Source organism: Bos mutus, chromosome 17, assembly GCF_027580195.1.
Source record: "Bos mutus isolate GX-2022 chromosome 17, NWIPB_WYAK_1.1, whole genome shotgun sequence".
In the NCBI taxonomy this organism is placed as follows: domain Eukaryota; kingdom Metazoa; phylum Chordata; class Mammalia; order Artiodactyla; family Bovidae; genus Bos; species Bos mutus.
The window spans coordinates 32,430,181-32,449,759 of record NC_091633.1 but is presented as its reverse complement, the minus strand read 5'-3'; the positions used below and the strand labels follow the sequence as shown (position 1 = coordinate 32,449,759).

At 44.9% G+C, this 19,579-nt stretch overlaps 1 protein-coding gene across 6 annotated transcripts in view; it reads right to left on the bottom strand.

The window, feature by feature from the left end:
* FNIP2 (folliculin interacting protein 2) overlaps window positions 1–19,579 on the bottom strand; it is a 127,905-nt gene that overhangs the window by 39,047 nt on the left and 69,279 nt on the right. For 4 of the 6 annotated variants that reach the window (XM_070386442.1, XM_070386445.1, XM_070386446.1 and 1 more), the window contains 4 exons: window positions 17,260–17,360; window positions 17,006–17,095; window positions 15,010–15,081; window positions 1,996–2,125 (listed from right to left, as the gene is read on the bottom strand). In XM_070386442.1, coding sequence (XP_070242543.1) covers window positions 1,996–2,125; window positions 15,010–15,081; window positions 17,006–17,095; window positions 17,260–17,360 — 393 coding nt within the window. The remainder of the gene's footprint in view (window positions 1–1,995; window positions 2,126–15,009; window positions 15,082–17,005; window positions 17,096–17,259; window positions 17,361–19,579) is intronic. The other 2 variants (XM_070386444.1, XM_070386443.1) reach the window with 1 other exon arrangement.

Here is a 19,579-nt window from a genome sequence, read left to right as displayed (position 1 = left end):
AATTATCACAAAGAAGAGCCTACAGTGGACAATGCAGTAAAGTATTAATACATCAGGGAGTTACTAGAGTTCTTCAAAGAGTTTTTAATCTCTCATTTTGAAAACTGCAGCAACACTGCCAAGCAAATACAAGCACAGAAATAGAAATCAAGTGTAGAGCTTGTTTCACTGGATAGAAAATACCCATTAGTTTCTAGATGAAGCTTTAGATGATGAAATTATTAATAAGGAAGCCTATTTTAAAATTAATTTTCCATATAATTGACAACATAGTATAGAATGCATAAACAGGCATTCTGAATTACATGCAATGCACAAAGACACTTCTAATTTCTTGTAAGACCTCCATAAGTTGCAGGAATTGGCAGAGGAAACATTAAAATAATCTTGTATAAATTTACATTTAAAACTGAATTCAGACATACAAAATGGATATGTGTGAAGAATAACATCTTTAGCAAAACTTCTCCATAAGAATAATCTTATCTAGACATACTAAAATTTATATTTTTAAAGTTTATTAAAAGTTTATCTCAATGTTGTTATGATCTATACAATTCCAGTAACTGTTACAATAAACAAAATGAGCTTTCCCAAAATAAAAAAATTATCAAAAATTATCTGCCATCTTGGCATTTGAAAGGAGCAGCTAACACCGCTTTCAATTATGCCAACTGACATACAAATTCTGATGACCTAAACAAATGAATCTGCAGAAAAGTGAGCCAGAAAAATCTTATGAGTCAAGATATCATATGAAGTATTACTACTGATTATATAAAATGACTGCATCCAAACTTTTTTTTGCAATTTATAAGTTTATGTTAATAGTCATGGATCACTATTATTCCTATTATATTTTGAAAGTAAAATATTTTTAATATATTTATTTATTTGGCTGTGCTGAGACTTAGTTGCAGCATGTAGGATCTAGTTCCCTGACCAGGGATTGAACCCAGGTCCCTTGCATTGGGAGTGAGCAATCTTAACTGCTGAACCATCAGGGAAGTCCTGAAAGTAAAATACTTTTAATGGAAAAGCCTTACACTCATTTTATAGGTTGTTCTCAAAATGCCTGGAGCATAATTTTTTAAAAAGAAACATTAACACGTGATGTTAATTTTGGGAGAAGAGGGTGCCGGCAGCCTGACGCCCTCTACATGTCTCAGCCCCCCATTTCTGGTTCTTTCAGGACCACTTCCATGAAGGTTCCCCAAGCCCCAGGACCTCCAGAATGCTGCCTCTCTCTCCCAAGCTCCAAACACTCTACCCTCTCTAAGCATTTATCTTCTTTATACCATTATTTACCTGTGCGATTTCACGAACTTCTGAAATGCAGTTGTGCAGCTGACTCTTCACTCCCTCACAAACCCTATACATGCTACTCACAACTCAACTTACTAAGTCAACCGACTGTCGTCTGGATTTTATAGGGACAACCATCTTCATTCCCTTTTAAGTTGTGGGTTTTATGAAGAAGAGATTGGAAGCTATTGATGTAACATCATCATAAGTCAAAAATGTACATTTTGCAATGTAACTAAACTTTAGATCTGAAACCAACTGAAATAAAGGCAAAGGATATCTTGGTACCATCTCTATTCATAATCAAACTCATGACTGTTTAAGAATTTAAGTTTTACCAAAAAAAAAAAAAAAAAAAAAGTGTATGTTACCATTCTTGGGTTCATATATTTTCAAAGACCATACTATGTCACCATAAGCCAAGATTTATTCCAGCCTTCTCACTTACACAAGCTACTCCCGGAGGGGAGCCAGTACAAACAGAGAATGTACTCACTTTAAATCAACACAGATCTACCCAGATATTCCCAGTGTCTTTCCTGGACCCTCAACTTGTAAACTTCCAGGCTGAGCCGAAGCTGAGTGGAAAGCTTCCACACTTTCCCAGGGATGGCAGGTGAACGCGGTGTCTACGGGCACCCCCTAGCTGCCCACCTGGGTGCCCCTTGCAGCAAGGGGGACCCAGCTTACCTCCTGGGGATGATGCCATTTTCCAAGCTTGTGGTCTGGCTCCGAAGCCAGCGGCGCTGGTAGCTGCTGGACGAGGAAGTGGAGGAGCTTGGAGACGGGAACGGTGTGATCAGAAGGCTGCTCAGGGAGGCTGCAAGAAGAAGACTGGAAAGTGAGAGTTGAACTCAAGGAGCCTGCATGAACCTACACAAAAAGCACAAGCCCAGGATCCTAACTGTTGTGGTTCTACAGGCCACACCCAGCAGGGGGAGACCGGCCTCCCTAGGACTTCTGTACTGTGAGAAAATATCCCATAAAAGGGGAAACAAGTCAAAAGGAACAGGGGCCACAGACAGAGCCTTGCATCCATGACCAGACCTCACTTACAAATGCAAACAATTATTACTCATCCACTCAGAGTGCACACTGAAGATTTCTGATACAGTGTTCCACAGAACTGTTGCTATTGCTGCCGGGTAACCAATGCCCTACACAGCGTTTACTCACACACATTAACCTCTTTTGACTGCTTCTTCACTCTATTTAGAGGTGAAATCCAGGCAGAAAGGTAGTTCCTCCACACAGCATTGCCTCTCCTGCACCCCCAGCCCTAAATGCATAGCATTTGCCCCCAGGCCCGGCCCACTGCCACTCCCTTGCTGTGAAAGAGGAATATGTGCATGTGGGGTTGGAATGCTGGAGGAGGCAGACTTTTTCTCCTTTTACCTCCCCAAGTTACTGGGTCAGGTAGAGAAGGGGATGGAATGTGACAGGCAGCCAGTCGACGTTTTCAGACACAGGTACTGACTTCACTAAGCGCAGTATACCATGCTCGTGGACACCACTGGAAGGCAGCTTCTCCACGTGAGCCATCATGTTTTTATTTCTACTTTCACAGGCAGATGGAAATACGCTGAGTCCCCAGCGTGAGTTCTGAAATCCTGCAAGGGTTGCCTGGCTGCCCGGCAAGCATCTGCAATGTGCCAAGCGCTGTGCAGCGCGTGGTGGCCCTGCATGGAGCTGACGGCTGCAAGACCAGAGAACCCCCAGCCACAAGGGTGCGAAGCTAACAATCTAGGCTTCCTTGTCCACAGCAGAGGTGCTGTAAGCATCCATGAGACGCTCTTCTTCTGATCCAGTTCGCATGCACAGGGAAGGTAGAGCTTATTCATCTGTGGATCCCTTGTATCCAGGATGTGCCTGGGACACAACGGACAATTAACACAGGTTTGCTGAACGCATGGCACCTCTGCACTGAAGTGCTGCCAGGTGAGGCTGGCCTGGTTTCAGCCTTGAGGCTGGACTTACACCTCCAAATTCAAATCCCCATTTCAAGTATCAGTGAGTAGGTAATTCTGTTGAGAATTTTGAAGGGAGATAGAGTTCTTCCTCAAAGTAACAGAATACTACTTAATGAAAAAAATCCTAATTAGACATGTCTGCTCCACTCCCAAGTTCTTAAAATCCCCTATAAGATCCAGATCCTCGTCCCCTATTTCCAAATCTCAGGGTGCCTGGTCTTATGCTGAGCACATCATCTTCTTCTTGGCAGGTGGAGGACACCATTGAGATGCAGCACTCGCATTATAAATACTTGTCCCTACCCTGTCACAAAAGCAGGATGGGATGAGCTAAGGACACTGTCTTCTGGAAGTCATGCTCATGCTGTGTGCTCAGTTGTGTTGACTCTCTGTGACCCCATGGACTGTAGCCCATCAGGCTCCTCTGTCCACGGGATTCTCCAGGCAAGAACACTGGAGTGGGTTGCTATGCCCTCCTCCATGGATGTTCCTGACCCAAGAATCAAACCCAAGTCTCCTGCATCTCCTGCATTAGCAGGCAGGTTCTTTACGACTGTACCACCTGGGAAACCCTCTGGAAGTCCTACAGCTGCAAGATTCTTCTGCTCAGTAGAGGAGGAGTAAGACCCAGGCCCTCCTTCAAATCCCAGCTCTGTGGCTCACTGTCTGGGACACGTGGGTGGTTCACTTAACCTGTCAGCTTTCTCATCCATAAAACAGGAGCAGTAAAGGAGCACACCTCAGTATGTTTCGTGAGAGCTGCAACCTGCTAGTGGGTTATAAATTATTTAGCAGATCAAAACCAGTATTTTAAAAGAGAAGTATGAATGGAAATAGAGGGCAGTGTTAACACTAATTTATGACACTTTTGTTTGTCATATATAAAGATGTTTGTTACTGGATCATGATGTGAAATGCATTAGTGTGGGTGGCAGACAAAAGAAAGCTTTAAAAACCACTGACCTATTTCACACAGTTCCTGTGAGGATTAAACAAATCAATACATGTAAAACACTCAGCCAGTGCCCATACAGTAAATGTTACCTACTCACTCTCCGACAATTCTTAGAAAAGGTGGGCCAGGTAAGACATTTCAGAGTACTACTAAAAGGTCATTACTTCTGAATAGTTAATTGTGAAACGAACTGAGAACTTGTAATAGAGACATGAAAAAGAAAAGCAAAAAATTAAAATAAAAAAACCAAGGAGGATGTTCCCTTTATCCGTACTATAGAATGCGGAATAATAATTGTAATAAAAACATAAGCTAAAGGCTGGCTGAGCGTTCTCCAACATTTCCTGAAAAATATTCTGGGGGCTTCCCTGGTGGCCCAGTGGCTAAGACTCAGATTCAATCCCTGGTCAGGGAACTAGATTCTACAGGCCACAACTAAGAGTTCACATGCTGCAACTCATGATTCCATGTGCCACAACTTAAAAAAAAAAAAAATCTCGAGTGCCACAATTACCAACACAGCCAAATAAATAAAATAAGTATTTTAAAAATGCATTTTGATATCACATAGGAGGACTTTTATGCAAAAGTACTGTAGTGTATGTAGTCAATCATGCGTGCATGCTGCATTGTTTCAGTCATATCCGACTCTGTGCGACCCCATGGACTGTAGCCCACCAGGCTCCTCTGTCCATGGGATTCTCCAGGCAAGAATACTGGAGTGAGTTGCCATGCCCTCCTCCAGGGGATCTTTCCAACCCAGGGATCAAACCTGCATCTCCTGGGTCTCCTGCATCGGCAGGCGGAGTCTTTACCACTAATGCCACCTGGGAAGCCCGTAGTCAATCATACGTTTTAGCAAATGATACAGCGACAACTCTCAGACACAAGAACAGGCCTCATTTTACCTTGTAGCCTATTGCCATTTTCATGAGAAAAGGATGGATTCAATCCCCATTTAGTACGTGTGGCTATGGGCTGGGCCATGGTCTACAAGGGAGTGCAGCCTGGATGCTGCTGAGGCGCTTGTCCCCATCCCCAGGGCAGAGTGGGCTTCCCCGGCTAGTTCACTCACTTCACTGTGGGCCTGGCATCTCCAGGACACCAAAGAGCTTCTGCACAGGAGTTCCATAGGGTAGGTCCCAGCCCACACCATGCTTCCTGTCAGCTCCACAAGTTGGTGCCTCGGTTGTAAAACGTGCGACTTTCAGTTAAATTATTCACAGCCTCAGCTTCAGCTTTAAAAGTGCTATGTCTGACACTTCTTAATATTTTTAGTATCGCTCTTCTTTTTAGAATACTTTTATAATTAGCACAAATGCTAATGCACACAGACTGCAAAGATTTTTGGAGTTTTGCACATGAATAAGAAAACAATTTATGCTTGCATCCCCACCCCCCTGACAGAGGAGGGCTCTTAAATAAGTGTCTATGTATTCCTACAGAAATTAGCGATAAGAAAAAAGAATACATCTATAGGCTTAAAAATGTCAACTGCTGGCTCTTCTTGACCTGTTTTCTTCAAGATAAGGATTCAGCTTTATCTGGAAATACGTCTGCTATTTGGAGAGCTTACTGTATTGATAATCTGACAAAATCTGGATTCAAAGTGACAATACCCTGAAACTCTTAATTCCATTTGCTCAACTTTGACGGAGCACCTACTAAGTTCCTGGCACTACCTGGGCCTGAGGCAGAAAGTTACAGCACAGAAAGTTCTTAACAAGCTCTGTCCTTAACAAGCCTGCATGCATGGAGTAAATAAACAAGATGATAACAGAGAGTGCTAAGTTCACATGATTTTCTTTACGAAACCAGGACAAAGGTTTATTCTCCAGTCAGTGGTCCAAGAACACCCTTGTGAAAATGGTACATCTCAACTAAACCTAAAACCCAGCAAGAGCCAGTCATGGAAAGGGCGTTATCAGATGTTCCCCAGGAAAATGACTAGATCATCTGAGTGTGTCTCTTTTAAAAATCTGTATGTACTCCTCCTCGTATATATGGGGAACATGTTCCCCCCACCATTCAAGGATCCACTGAACATCTCCTATATGTCAGGCAGGATTCAGGCTACTGGGGATGGAGCAGTCAGCGTGACTCAGTAGCTGGGTCTCTGCCCTAGGGGAGCTTACTCTTCATGGGAAAAGCAGCAGCAAGCAAAAATCCCCAAGGAATTACAAAACACAACCAGAATGTGGTGAGTCCACAGGGGCAAACTCAACATTGGAAAAGGAAATGCAAACTCAAACACTCAGAAGCTGCTACGATTCCTCCAATGGGAAGAACTGTGAGTTTGGCTGGTTGATGCTGCTGCAAAATGGAGTCATGTGCTCTCCGACCTGACAGCACACCTGGGACAGTGCAGAGGCAGGACTGCAGCAAACATCTGGGTCTAGAGTGCAGGTTTGGACTTGCCAGATAGCCCTCACTGGCAGGAGACACCTGGGCGGAGGAACCCGCAGAAGCCCCAAGTCCTCCATCTCTTGCACAGCTTGGACAGAACAGATGAGGTGTCTTTGTTTACGGACACACTCGCGCCAAAACTCAGTTCAGTTCAGTCGCTCAGTCGTGTCCAACTCTGCGACCCCATGAACCGTAGCACGCCAGGCCTCCCTGTCTATCACCAACTCCCGGAGTCCACCCAAACCCATGTCCATTGAGTCGGTGATGCCATCCAACCATCTCATCCTCTGTCATCCCCTTCTCCTCCTGCCCTCAATCTTTCCCCACGTCAGACACTTTTCCAATGAGTCAGCTCTTCGCATCAGGTGGCCAAAGTGTTGGAGTTTCAGCTTCAGCATCAGTCCTTCCAATAAATATTCAGGGCTACTTTCCTTTTAGATTGACTGCTTTGGTCTTCTTGCAGTCCAAGGGAGTCTTGGACTTTTCTCCAAAACCACAGTTCAAAAGCATCAATTCTTGGGCGCTCAGCTTTCTTTATGGTCCAACTCTCACATCCATACATGACCACTGGAAAAACCATAGCTTTGAGTAGACGGCAAAGTAATGTCTCTGCTTTTTAATATGCTGTCTAGGTTAGTCATAACTTTCCTTCCAAGGAGTAAGCGTCTTTTAATTTCATGCCTGCAATCACCATCTGCAGTGATTTTGGAGACCGGAAAAATAAAGTCAGCCACTGTTTCCACTGTTTCCCCATCTATTTGCCATGAAGTGATGGGACCGGATGCCATGATCTTCGTTTTCTGAATGTTGAGTTTTAAGCCAAATTTTTCATTCTCCTCTTTCACTTTTCATCAAGAGGCTCTTTAGTTCTTCTTTACTTTCTGCTATAAGGGTGGGGTCATCTGCATATCTGAGGTTATTGATATTTCTCCCGGCAATCTTGAATTCAGCTTGTGCTTCTTCCAGTCCAGCGTTTCTCATGATGTACTCTGCATAGAAGTTAAATAAGCAGGGTGACAATATACAGCCTTGACATACTCCTTTTCCTATTTGGAACCAGTCTGTTGTTCCATGTCCAGTTCTAACTGTTGCTTCCTGACCTGCATACAGATTTCTCAAGAGGCAGGTCAGGTGGTCTGGTATTCCCATCTCTTTCAGAATTTTCCACAGTTTATTGTGATCCACACAGTCAAAGGCTTTGGCATAGTCAATAAAGCAGAAATAGATGTTTTTCTGGAACTCTCCTGCTTTTTCAATGGTCCAGTGGATGCTGGCAATTTGATCTCTTGTTTCTCTGCCTTTTCTAAAACCAGCTTGAACATCTGGAAGTTCACGGTTCACATATTGCTGAAGCCTGGCTTGGAGAATTTTGAGCACTACTTTACTAGCGTGTGAGATGAGTGCAAGTGTGCGATAGTTTGAGCATTCTTTGGCATTGCCTTTCTTTGGGATTGCAATGAAAACTGACCTTTTCCAGTCCTACAACAGGCTAATGTGACCAGACCTCTATTTTCTCTTCAAGCTCAGCTTGCAGACTCTCCCCTCACTGCGTCCAGCCTCCCTCTGTTCCCAGTACATAGCAGTCTTTATGCTGCCCACACACAAACTTGCAAAGCCTGTTCCCAACCCTGGGCTCTGCCCCAGCAGCCCCCAAAGTCTAACATGTTCTCTGCTCTGGTCTTCACCAAGCAAGTTAGCAAGGTGCTTGAGTCAACTGAGACTTCAGCTTCCAGGAGAGGCATTCCTTGAGCAAGCACTCTGGTGGTGACTGAAGCCTGCCTACATTTTATTGTCTTTCTCTGTGTCTTCTCTATTGAATATAAACTACATGTCTACTTGATTACTGATCTCTCCTCACATCCAACAAAAACGTCTGGTGCATAAGATTCTCAAGAAAAGTTGCTTCGTGATGTCTGTCTCAATCAACAAGCACAGCAGACCCAAAACATTAGAAAAAAAATTTCTAGAGAGTTCAAAACCTGAATTTGTTAAAAAGCTTCCTATGGTCAAAACTGTATAGAGAGCATAAGGATTTTCTCCCCACCTCTTCATTTTAAGTCTTTTTTATGTTTGACAGGGAAGCCTAGTGGCTCAGATGGTAAAGAATCTGCCTGCAACGTAGCAGATGCAGGTTCGATTCCTGGGTCAGGCAGATCCCCTGGAGAAAGGAATGGCAATCCACTCCAGTATTTTTGCCTAGAGAAACCCATGGACAGAGGAGCCTGGTAGGCTATAGCCCATGGGGTCAAAAAGAGTCAGACACGACTTAGTGACTAACACTTTCACTTTGATGGTGGAAGTGATGATGGTGGTGGTGGTAATGGTGATGGTGGTGGAGGTGATGGTGGTGATGATGGTAGCAGTGGTGGTGGTGATGGTGGCAGCGGCGGTGGTGGTGATGATGGTGGTGGTGGCGGTGGTGGTGGTGATGATGGTGGTGACGGTGATGGTAGCAGTGTGGCTCTGAGCCTGAACCCTTTCTCTCAGTTTGATACAGAGGGTACTACAACTAAAACAGTACACGACAACAGCTTTTGTTGACTGTAACACTAACAGTACTTCTCGTAAGAGTTTCTGCTTACTAAACACTTGAAAAATATAAAGTTCTTTAAAGTTCAGCAGTTGTGTTTCTAATCACAGAAGAGTTGAAGTACTTAAAAGGTCAATTATTGTCTGATAGGAAGACGTCTTTTTTAATAAACCAAACAAGTTAATTGGCAAATCAAATTCTGATTAAAACACATTTAGCTCCCAAACCATAGAATTACTTTAAGACTACATACAGTGCTCAAAAGCACCACAGGTAACTTTTCAGTTTTAATAAAATTTCTTTAAAACCCCCTGAATGAAAAGACAATGTTCTTCTCATCAAGATTTCAAAACATACCAATTTTTAAAAACAGACTTCAGGGGACTTCCCTAGTGGTCCAGAGGTTCATTGCAGGGAACATGGATGCCATCCCTGGCCAGGGATCTAAATTCCCACACGCCATACAGTGTGGCCGAAAAAGAAAGAAAAAGAAAAGAAAAACAGACTGCATTTTTAGAGCAGTTTCAGGTTCACCACAAAACGGGAGTGGCAGGTGCAGAGTATGCACAGGTGCTCACATGCACAGCCTTCCCCAAGAGCAGCATCCCCACCAGAGGGCATGTCTGCTGTGACTGACCACCCAGAGTCCAGAGCTTCACGGGGGTTCACTCCTGGGTACATATCCCACGCTGTCTGGACAGATCATGACACGCACCCACCACTACAGCACCACACAGCATAGGTTCACTGTCCTCCCCCCATCTACCCCCACCCAAGCCCTGACAACCACCATCTCTTTCCTGTCTCCATCACTTTGTCATTTCCACGATGTCACACGGTGATTCTTACAATAGCACACCATCACATCAGCCTTTCGTGACTGCCTTCTTTCACTTAGTCATGAGCTTTTAAGTTTGCTGCTGTCCTTTCTTGGCTTCATAGCTCATTTCTCTTTAGCATGAAAAATATTCGACCAAAAATACCTTACATTTTAATCCCTCATCTAGGATATAAATTCTAGCCTAGCCCTGGTGACCTACTCACTCTCTACATTTATACGCCAAGTTATGTAACTTACCCATGTCTTTGTAGCCATAGTCTGAACTCTAAGAACGAATCTACAAAGGATTTGTAGAGGTTGGTCCTTTGTTCTTCCACACAAATAAAAGTGATTTTGCCCAACTTCACAAGGGATTTTAATTGAAATTACACTGACTTTACATATTTATTTGTGGAACTCGATCTCTCTCTCCAGATAATATATATGCATTCCTCTAACAACGATTTTAAAATTTCTCCTTGACAGTAGCACATATCTTTTCTCAGAAATATTCTTAGATCTCTTGTAGTTTTGCCTGCAGTGTGCATTACTTGTTGATTCTAATTTTTCTTAAACAGGTATAGATGAATACAAGTCTAGAAAGGAAAGAGGTAATGTGAAAGAACTGACAGATTTGTGAAGAGAAACATCTATTCTTGGAGCACACCAAGGGTCTGGCCTGAAATATGAGAAGCACAAAGAACTGAGGAAGCTGAGCTCTGCCCCAGCTGCAGAATAGACAGTCGAGCCCGAATCAGCGCTATCCTTCCAAGCCCTCCTCTTAAGCTCAACTGTGCCTAGCTGGCCCAACTGTGGAAACCAGCAGAATGAGTGAGTTCTTTAACAACAGGGGACCCTCCCGGAGGTGAAACCCAGACGGCGCTTTGCGCTCCCAGGGCACACTGCGCACAACGAGTGTGTGGTCCGTGTGCAGACCCGCTCCTCCTGTGACATCGGCCTGCAGGGGGTGCACAGACTCCTGGTGACCTTCCGCCGGGGAACTGTACCTAGTCCTCTCAGACCCCTCATTCCAGATCAGGTTCCTCTCTATAGAGGATGATTTTAAAAGAAAAAAAAAAAAGAGGCCTCTTTTCTTCAGGTGTGGTGTGTGATGTTCAGAGTTTGGGGCAGCCGTTAGAAAGCCAGTTCATCGTGAGGATGAGCCAGTGTCAGCTGTGATCTCGGAGCTTCTGCTGCCTGTGCAGCTGCAGATATTCCCCACGTTCCCAAGGTGTTGGCCTTGGGAACCTTAGACATGAGTGGACATCAAGGTCAGAGAAGCTGCACACAAGCACTGCACTCTAGTGTAAAAAGGCGTTTCCCAAGGAGGGCAGGTTAAGCTCTCAGACGCCGGTGTGTGTGGACTGCAATGAATCCGTCACCTAAATGCAGGGCAGGCAGGGAAGCTGGGTGTCTCGCTGTCTGCGGATAAGCCAGGTGGGGAGGGTGGGATGGTCCCCATGCTCATGGATAATGGGTAACAGAGAAACCAGCACCAACTCACACGTTTAACTGAACACAGGCGCAGGCACCACAGACAGCAGTATGTACAGAGCCACGGATATACACGGAACACAAAGCAACATAGATCAAAGATCCTGAGTGCCGCAACTAACTGCCGGCACAGCCAAAAAAAATTTTTTTTTTAAATGACATTTAAAAAGAAAAAAAAGACATTTTACCTCTGTTTTCTTTCTTCCTAAAACCCAGAACCCCAGTCTAGTCACGTGAGAAACATCAAACAAATTCTAACAACTGGCATTCTATGCAATACCTGACTGCTAGTTCTTGAAACCATCAAGGTCACCAAAACAAAGTCTGAGAAACTCCCAGAGGAGAGTGGAGCCAAGCGGACACGACAACTGTTAATAAACACGCCATCTTATTAACCAACATGTTACTAACAGGGAGGCTTGTGCAAGGTACACAGACGCTCCCTACTATCATCTCAACTGCTCTGCAAATCTACAACTGTTCTAAAAAATAAAAATCTATTAAAAAATATTTTCCCCATCTCTCAACCAGTAAGACAGGAAGTTACAAATTACAGGAAAAAGAGAATAAACAATGTCATTAATTTTTTACGTCTTCTCTTGCTGATTCAAGTCAAACTCTGGGAGTCCCTGCTCTGCTTCAGGATGAGCACTTGGTCCCACACAGCATGGGTGGTGAGGAGCAGAGGCCTGGGGAGCACAAGAGGCCTCAGTGGAGGGAGACCTGCCCCGGGAGCACCCAATGACTTTGAAGCGGCTCCCAGGAGGAAGGGAAGCAGAAGGCCCATCGGGGCCCCATGCAGCCCCACGTCTGCCATCCCTGCAACAGGACGCTGGGAGCCTCAAAGGAGAGGTGCCTCGTTCACGAGCTGAGCCACCAGGGAAGTCAGAGTTCACATTTGCACCAGATTCACATCTGCCTCCTCCTCCCGAGAAAACACCCAGATGCGGCTGCTATGGACCTTTCACTTCAATGCACACTCAGCCTCTCAACGTTCCTGCTTCTCGGAGGCCAAAAAAGACTCATCTAAGGCGTGATTTAGAGTCAGAGAACTACCAAACCTATGGGGATTCTGATGTGCACAACGTGAACCTTCATACCAAACACACGATAAACCGAGAAGCTACCCAGGAACACCCAAACTTCCGCCTAAGGTGCCAACTTTCTGTTGGCACCAGCTCCCCCCAGTCTCTCTAGTCTTTTCTGGAACAAGAAGGAGCAGAAACAGATACATAAGAGAAAGTTACAGTGGGAACCTTGTGATCTCAGGGCTCAGAGTGGGACTCGGTCAAATACTAGTCATCTTTGGGTAAAGAGTGTTCACTGCACAAAGGTGTGCACGCAAACGTGTTAAGTCACTTCAGTTGTGTCCGACTCTTTGCAACACTATGGACTGCCCACGCTTCTCTGTCCATGGGGTTCTCCAGGCAAGAATACTAGAGCGGGTTGCCATGCCCTCCTCCAGGGAATCTTCCTGATCCAGGGATTGAACCCGTGTCGCTGACATCTCCTGCACTGGCAGGTGGGTTCTTTACCACTAGTGCCACCTGGGTGTTCACCACATAAAGACAAACACACCAAATTCTATGAGCTGCTAAGGCAGCAACTGGTTTGGAGCATGGCCTTGCTTCTACTGTGGTTCCTGCTTCTTTATTCCTGGAGACTTGACCAAGACAGAGCCAGCCCCAGCCAAGCCTGACTGGAGAGGCTCCAGGGGCTGGGCTCTGGGACACTAAGACCATCACACCGCACACTCTCAGCCTCCAGTGGCTGATGGATGGGTGTGACTCAAAGGCCCTCCTGCAGCGTGGATGCTGACCACACCCCGTACAGATGGAGATCATCCCAAGCACCACGGAACACAAAGTCAGATGATCCTCTTACCACGCCATAAGCGGCATATCCCAGGTTTTACATTTGTGTAAAAACTGCTACAAATGAAAACAACACAGGTCCAACTAATGGCAATTACACCTCTGACCAAGTTTACCTAAGACGGGATCAGGAAACCCAAAGTCAATCAACTCACTGAAACCAATCATACACAGAATGTTGTGTACTTTTCATCACGTGACATATATTAACCAAACAGGTGGACTCTGTCACAAACTCCATTTCACTTAACAACTTGGGAGCAGAGCTATATGCCGAGCAGGGTGAAGGGCTAGGTACCACATGGAAGGGACTGGAGGGAAACAGAAATGACTTAAGGCAGCAAGCCCAGCCCAGGCTCAGCACAATGAGGTGAGGGCCAACCGGCTGCAGTAGGTGCCCCAAGCCTGCAGCGGGCACAGCCCACACACCCCCGAACCCTCCAATTCCACATCATTCACTCACCACCCTTCTTTCACTGCAAGGAATCTATCTCTGATCTGAACCACAAATCAAAGTCAAAAGCAGAATCAGGTATAAGAGCAGAAACCAAGAGATCTTAAAAGCAGTCTTGAGAAAGTTTAAGGCTTTGAGACAGGCTGCGACCCAGGACCCTTTGCTGTAGTGCGTGGGCCTGGACAAATGTCTCAGCAGATACCAAGAAACTAGAAGGGACTAAAAATAACTGCATGCATGTGCAGCTGGGGCAAGTTAAAGACACAAAAAAACCAAAGACTCTAACTACAACTTCTGAAGATCCAGGAACAAAAGCAGAGTGTTGGGAGTAAAAGCAGGGTACTGTGCATGCCCTCTGCACACACCACCACGCCACCCCTCCAGCCTGATCCCTGGACGCACTCCTACGCCGCGCACCCCGTGTAAGGAACCAGCTCAGCTCACTCCCCTCTCCTCTCCGGGAGCAAGCTGCTGCTGCTGCTAAGTTGCTTCAGTCGTGTCGGACTCTGTGCGACCCCATCCCCTGTTCCTGGGATTCTCCAGGCAAGAACACTGGAGTGGGTTGCCATTTCCTTCTCCAATGCAAGAAAGTGAAAAGTGAAAGTGAAGTCACTCAGTTATGTCTGACTCCTAGCAACCCCATGGACTGCAGCGTACCAGGCTCCTCTGTCCATGGGATTTTCCTGGCAAAAGTACTGAAGTGGGGTGCCATTGCCTTCTCCGCCGGGAGCAAGCTAGGGCACCTGTTACTTGTTCTCGCTACCCCTGCTGCAGTGGGGGCCCAATAAAGCCTTGTTTGAATTTTGTGTCTGGTCTCTTGTCAATTTCTACTGATTAAGGAGGCCAAACACTCTGGTCAGTAACAGCCTGACATCATAAGAAAAGGCACAGAAGATAAAATCTAGAGCAGTATGTCTCCAGGACAGAAGGAGTGAATGGGTCAGCAGGCAGCCCTGCCACGCTCATGATCAGAGTGACACCCACGGACACTGTCCCTCCCCTGATCTGACCCTCAGCACTCAGCAAGCAAGGACCACTGGCTCAAGGAGGCATCTCTCTTTTTAGAGGGACACTTCTCAGTGCGTGTTCACTGCCAGGGCTCATCCTGGTGCACATCATGCCTGGATACTACCCCTGAAGGCCCAGAGCTCAGAGTGCCCACCCCAAGGGCGATGCCAAACAAGAGGAGACACGCACATACCTGACCGGGCGATGCCGCTGTCCCTGTCTTCGTTCTGTCCTCTGCTCGGCATATCAACCGGGGTGCTGTGTGCTGTGGGAGGCAAGGAAACCTGGTCAGTGGACTGTTCAAATCAACTGCACTCATTTTTATGATGGCTAGTGAGGACCAGCGTAAGTGTACATAGAGAGGAACGAGAAAGCAGAATTCAGTGCAGCAAAGACAGAGATGGGGGAGGAAGAGGAGAGGGGTGAGGAAGAGATGGGGGAGGGGAGAGTAGGGGGGAGGAGGGCGGTAGGAGAAAGGGTGAGGAAGGGGTGGGATGAGGAAGAGGGGGGAAGAGTAGAGAGGAGGTGGGGGGCGGGGGGAGCAGGAGAAAAGAAGGGGAGGTGGAGGGAAGGAGAGGGGGCGGAAAAGAGAGGGGAGGAGGAGAGTGGGGGGGAGAAAAGAGGGGAGAGGAGCAGGGCAGGTGGGGGAGGCAGGATCAGGTGCCTGTCCTACAGCAGCACAGACACTTATCCCATACTCACCTCTAACTGAATCATAAACTATGTGGGCACTTGATACAATGAACTGCATCCTGCAGTGGATACTTTGAGGCATTTTCCTCATTAGTAGATTTTAAATAGTATTTAAGTATTTTCAATATATTAGAATGTACTTCAAAATATTAAGAAATTTCAAAATGCTTTATAATCAGTTTTAGTAACAACTATAGGCCACCTAGAGAACTACGTGAAAACCATTTCATAAATTTGAAAAATGTTTCTGTTTTATAACCCATTCTCTTGGTAGATAGAAAACACGTATTTATTTTCAACAATTTTTTCTCCACCTCTTTTCCATATATACCGAGATTCAGAATTATTGTAGACTTGCTTAGAAAACACTCTATTTTATACATAGTATCAGCAGTAAAATAGATAACTAATGAGAACCTATGTATACACAAGGAACTCTACTCAGTGCTCTGTGGTGACCTAAATGGGAAGGGAATCCAGAAAAGAGGTGATACATGTATACGTAAAGCTGTTTCACTTCGCTGTACAGTAGAAACTAGCACTACACTGTAAGACAACAAAACTCCAAAAAAAACTAACAAAAAAAGAAAACACTCTATCAAGGATTACAGACTTCTAGGAAAGCTTCAGATCAGTCTTAACTATTTCCTTATTGAGCTAGAAGGTAGCTGACATGTGGCTACAGTTAGCTTTATAGTGCACAAGGTTGCCCTGCCTGAGTGTTATATTTGCCAGCTATTTTGTGAAGCATGTTTATTTTTGCAATTTTAAGGAGAGTGTATAAACAAACATGTTATCCTCATTTTGAAGTAGGTAGGAGAGTGTCTGTCAGTTAACTAGGGGGCCTAGCATATTTTAGGCTACAAAGAAAAATGGAATGAAGCATACCATTTGCCATAAACACAACCTTTAAAGTTAGCAGTGAAGACTTCCACACTTGTTAATCATGCCAGCCTACACAGATAGCAGACAGCCTCAGCTAGAAGACCAGGCTCTGCTCAGAGTGTACCTACCCAGAGAGATGCAGACAATTACACCTGTAAAGAAGCTGGAAAATGCATTTGAGCTCTCTCTCTTGCCACAGAGACAGAGAGAAAATGAGTGAGGTTGGTCTTCCATGCTGTTGTTAGAGTGACTTTTGAAAAGACTGTGCAGTAAGGATGCAGGTGAAAAACGGACTAAAGATGCCACAGTAAAGAGAGACAGTTCACAGCAGCAGAACAGGCTGAAGAAGATCAGAAGATATTATCCTCTTAGAAATACGAAGGGCTCATTTTGGATCAAAATCAGCTTACACTGGGGTATTACAGAAACTTTACAATAGGGGTTCACGGGTGGAAGTTTCAGAACATGGGGAACTTGGCAGCATTTGGAACTAATTATCTCAAGAGCCCCTTGGATTTCTAGAGAGGTGCCAAACAGGATTTGTTTCCAAGAACCTGCCCAGGATTTATTAGTGTGTGCGGGTCACACCGTGCGCAGCATTCCACACAAACCTGCAAAGAAAGAGGCGCTGCGGCTGAGCCGGAGAGGTCCTCCCTCGGCCGCCCCTGGGGGCAGCTTGCCGCCGCATCCCTGCAGCGCACCTGCGGCGGAGACGACACGGGGGCGGACAAGGCACACACAGAATAAACACAGATTAAAGATACTGCCAGAACAAAACAACACCGCAAACTCAAAGAAAGCAAAACGCACACCCGCAGCGGGGGGGCACCCAGAAAGCAAGACCCAACTACGCGGCGGCGTTTACCTAGGTTACTTCCGGTCCGACAGGGACCCAGGTTATTCTGATTTGTGTTCAGTTTCCCCAGGTTAGGATCTTGGTTGATGTATTCGAAGCTGTCTTGCAAGCTAAGTCCAGAAGGGGATGGAAGGGAGAGAAACATCAAGAGATGAATACAGCTGTTTGCTAACAGACTCTCAGGTACAAGACAATCCACCAGTTGGTCAGATTTTTCTTTATAAATTAATAAAGTCTCGCATCTACTGGAGGGAATTAATCTTCAGGGGAATTTGTTGGAAGACAAGAAAGGTTCTGGGAGGTAGTTAAACCTTTAAAACTAAATGACACATTCCAAACATTTACAATCCAAATATACAATTTCACATTATATAAGGGGGAATAAGAAACTCTAAAATCTTGTTTTGGTGACTAAGACCAAGGCTAATGCTACTTATTTCAAGGGTAATTTTACATAAACCTTCAAAATGAAATTCATTTTAACTCTTAGTTAACATCCATGAGAAATTTGGCAACCTTTTTCAGGAGGACCATATAAGGGAAATTATGATTTTTTTATAGGAGTCTGATTCCACAACTTCTAAAAAGTTAGAATTACTCATAAATAAACATGTGAGAGGGCTTCCCTGGTGGCTCAGATGGTAAAGAATCTGTCTGCAATGAAGAAAACCCAGGTTCTATCCCTGGGTTGGGAAGATACCCTGGAGAAGGGAATGGCAACCCACTCCAGTATTCCTGCCTGGAGAATTCTATGGACAGATGAGCCTAATGGGCTACAGTCTTTGGGATCACAAAGACTCAGATATGACTGAGTGACTAACACAACAACATACGTGTGAGAGAAGCAGATTTTAATAATTTATTGTATTTACTAAGAAGTGAAATAAAGATTTTGAGGATAATATAGCATAATGAGGCAAAAATCATTTTTACTTAAATCTAAGCTCAATATTTTATTGAGGGAGTTAGTATAATAAATGCTCAGGTAGTAGCAAAGATCTGGAAAAGAATATCTCACCAAAAAAGAAACATTAATTCCTATGCTTGCTCCTACTGCTGCTAAGTCACTTCAGTCGTGCGACTGAAGTGCGACTCTGTACGACCCCACAGATGGCAGCCCACCAGGTTCCCCTGTCCCTGGGATTCTCCAGGCAAGAACACTGGACTGGATTGCCATTTCCTTCTCCAATGCATGAAAGTGAAAAGTGAAAGTGAAGTCGCTCAGTCATGTCCGACTCTTAGTGACCCCATGGACTGCAGCCTACCAGGCTCCTCTGTCCACGGGATTTTCCAGGCAAGAGTACTGGAGTGAGGTGCCATTGCCTTCTCTGATTCCTACGCTTAAGTCCTGACAATCCAGTCTTAAAATGCTCAAAAATATAAATTCTTTACTGGGCTGAAAAGTAAGCAGACTTACTCAAAGGCACCCAAATTTGCAGAGAAACATACTTTTAATTTCCAAAGACCGTAAAAAAAAATACAGCCTTTATCTGACCCTGAAGAATACCCCTTTAATTTATAACAAACATTTCTTTCAAACTTACCCAAGTATAACAAATGTTTTGTTATTTCATTCAAAAATAGAATTATATAAGATATTTCTGCTTGGAAAATTCAAAATACATGAACAAATGTGCCAAGGTAAGAGTTAAGTTAGACACTGAAATATTCTTAGTCTACATAGAAGAGCAAAATTAAGAGTTGGCGGAGGAACTCAGGAGCAAAAATCAAAACACTGCCTGACCTGAGCCCCCACCAACTGCACAGGTGGCACAGATGGCTGAGACAGTGAGCACAGACAACCTCTCCTGCCGTTCAGGGGCCTCTCAGCCTGGCAAACTCACCCTGTGCCTCATTTCTTTAACAGACAAGGCTTTAAGATTTTTTTTTAATGTGGGCCATTTTTAAAGTCTTTATTGAATTTGTTACAACACTGCTTTTGTACAACGTTTTTGGTTTTTTGGCTATGAGGCATGCGGGGTCCCAGCTTGCTGCTGACCAGGGATTGAACCTGCACGCCCTGCACTGGAAGGCAAAATCTTAACTACTGGACCACCAGGGAAAAGTCCTGATAAGACTTTAAGATAAAATAATACTGGGGATAAAATAACATTGGCCACTCATTACTGCAGTCCCTCCTTTTTTCCCCTTCACATTTCATTTTGCAGGAAATGAAAACTTGGTGTCTGGCAGTAGGAACAGAGCGTAACAGGTAGAGACCCCAAATATATGTACAGACAGATCTGTCTTCATGGCCAACTGTTAAGGTCCAGGGCCTTTTCACACTCACTGTGTACTGGACAACGGCCACCTTGAAAACCCTGTGTTA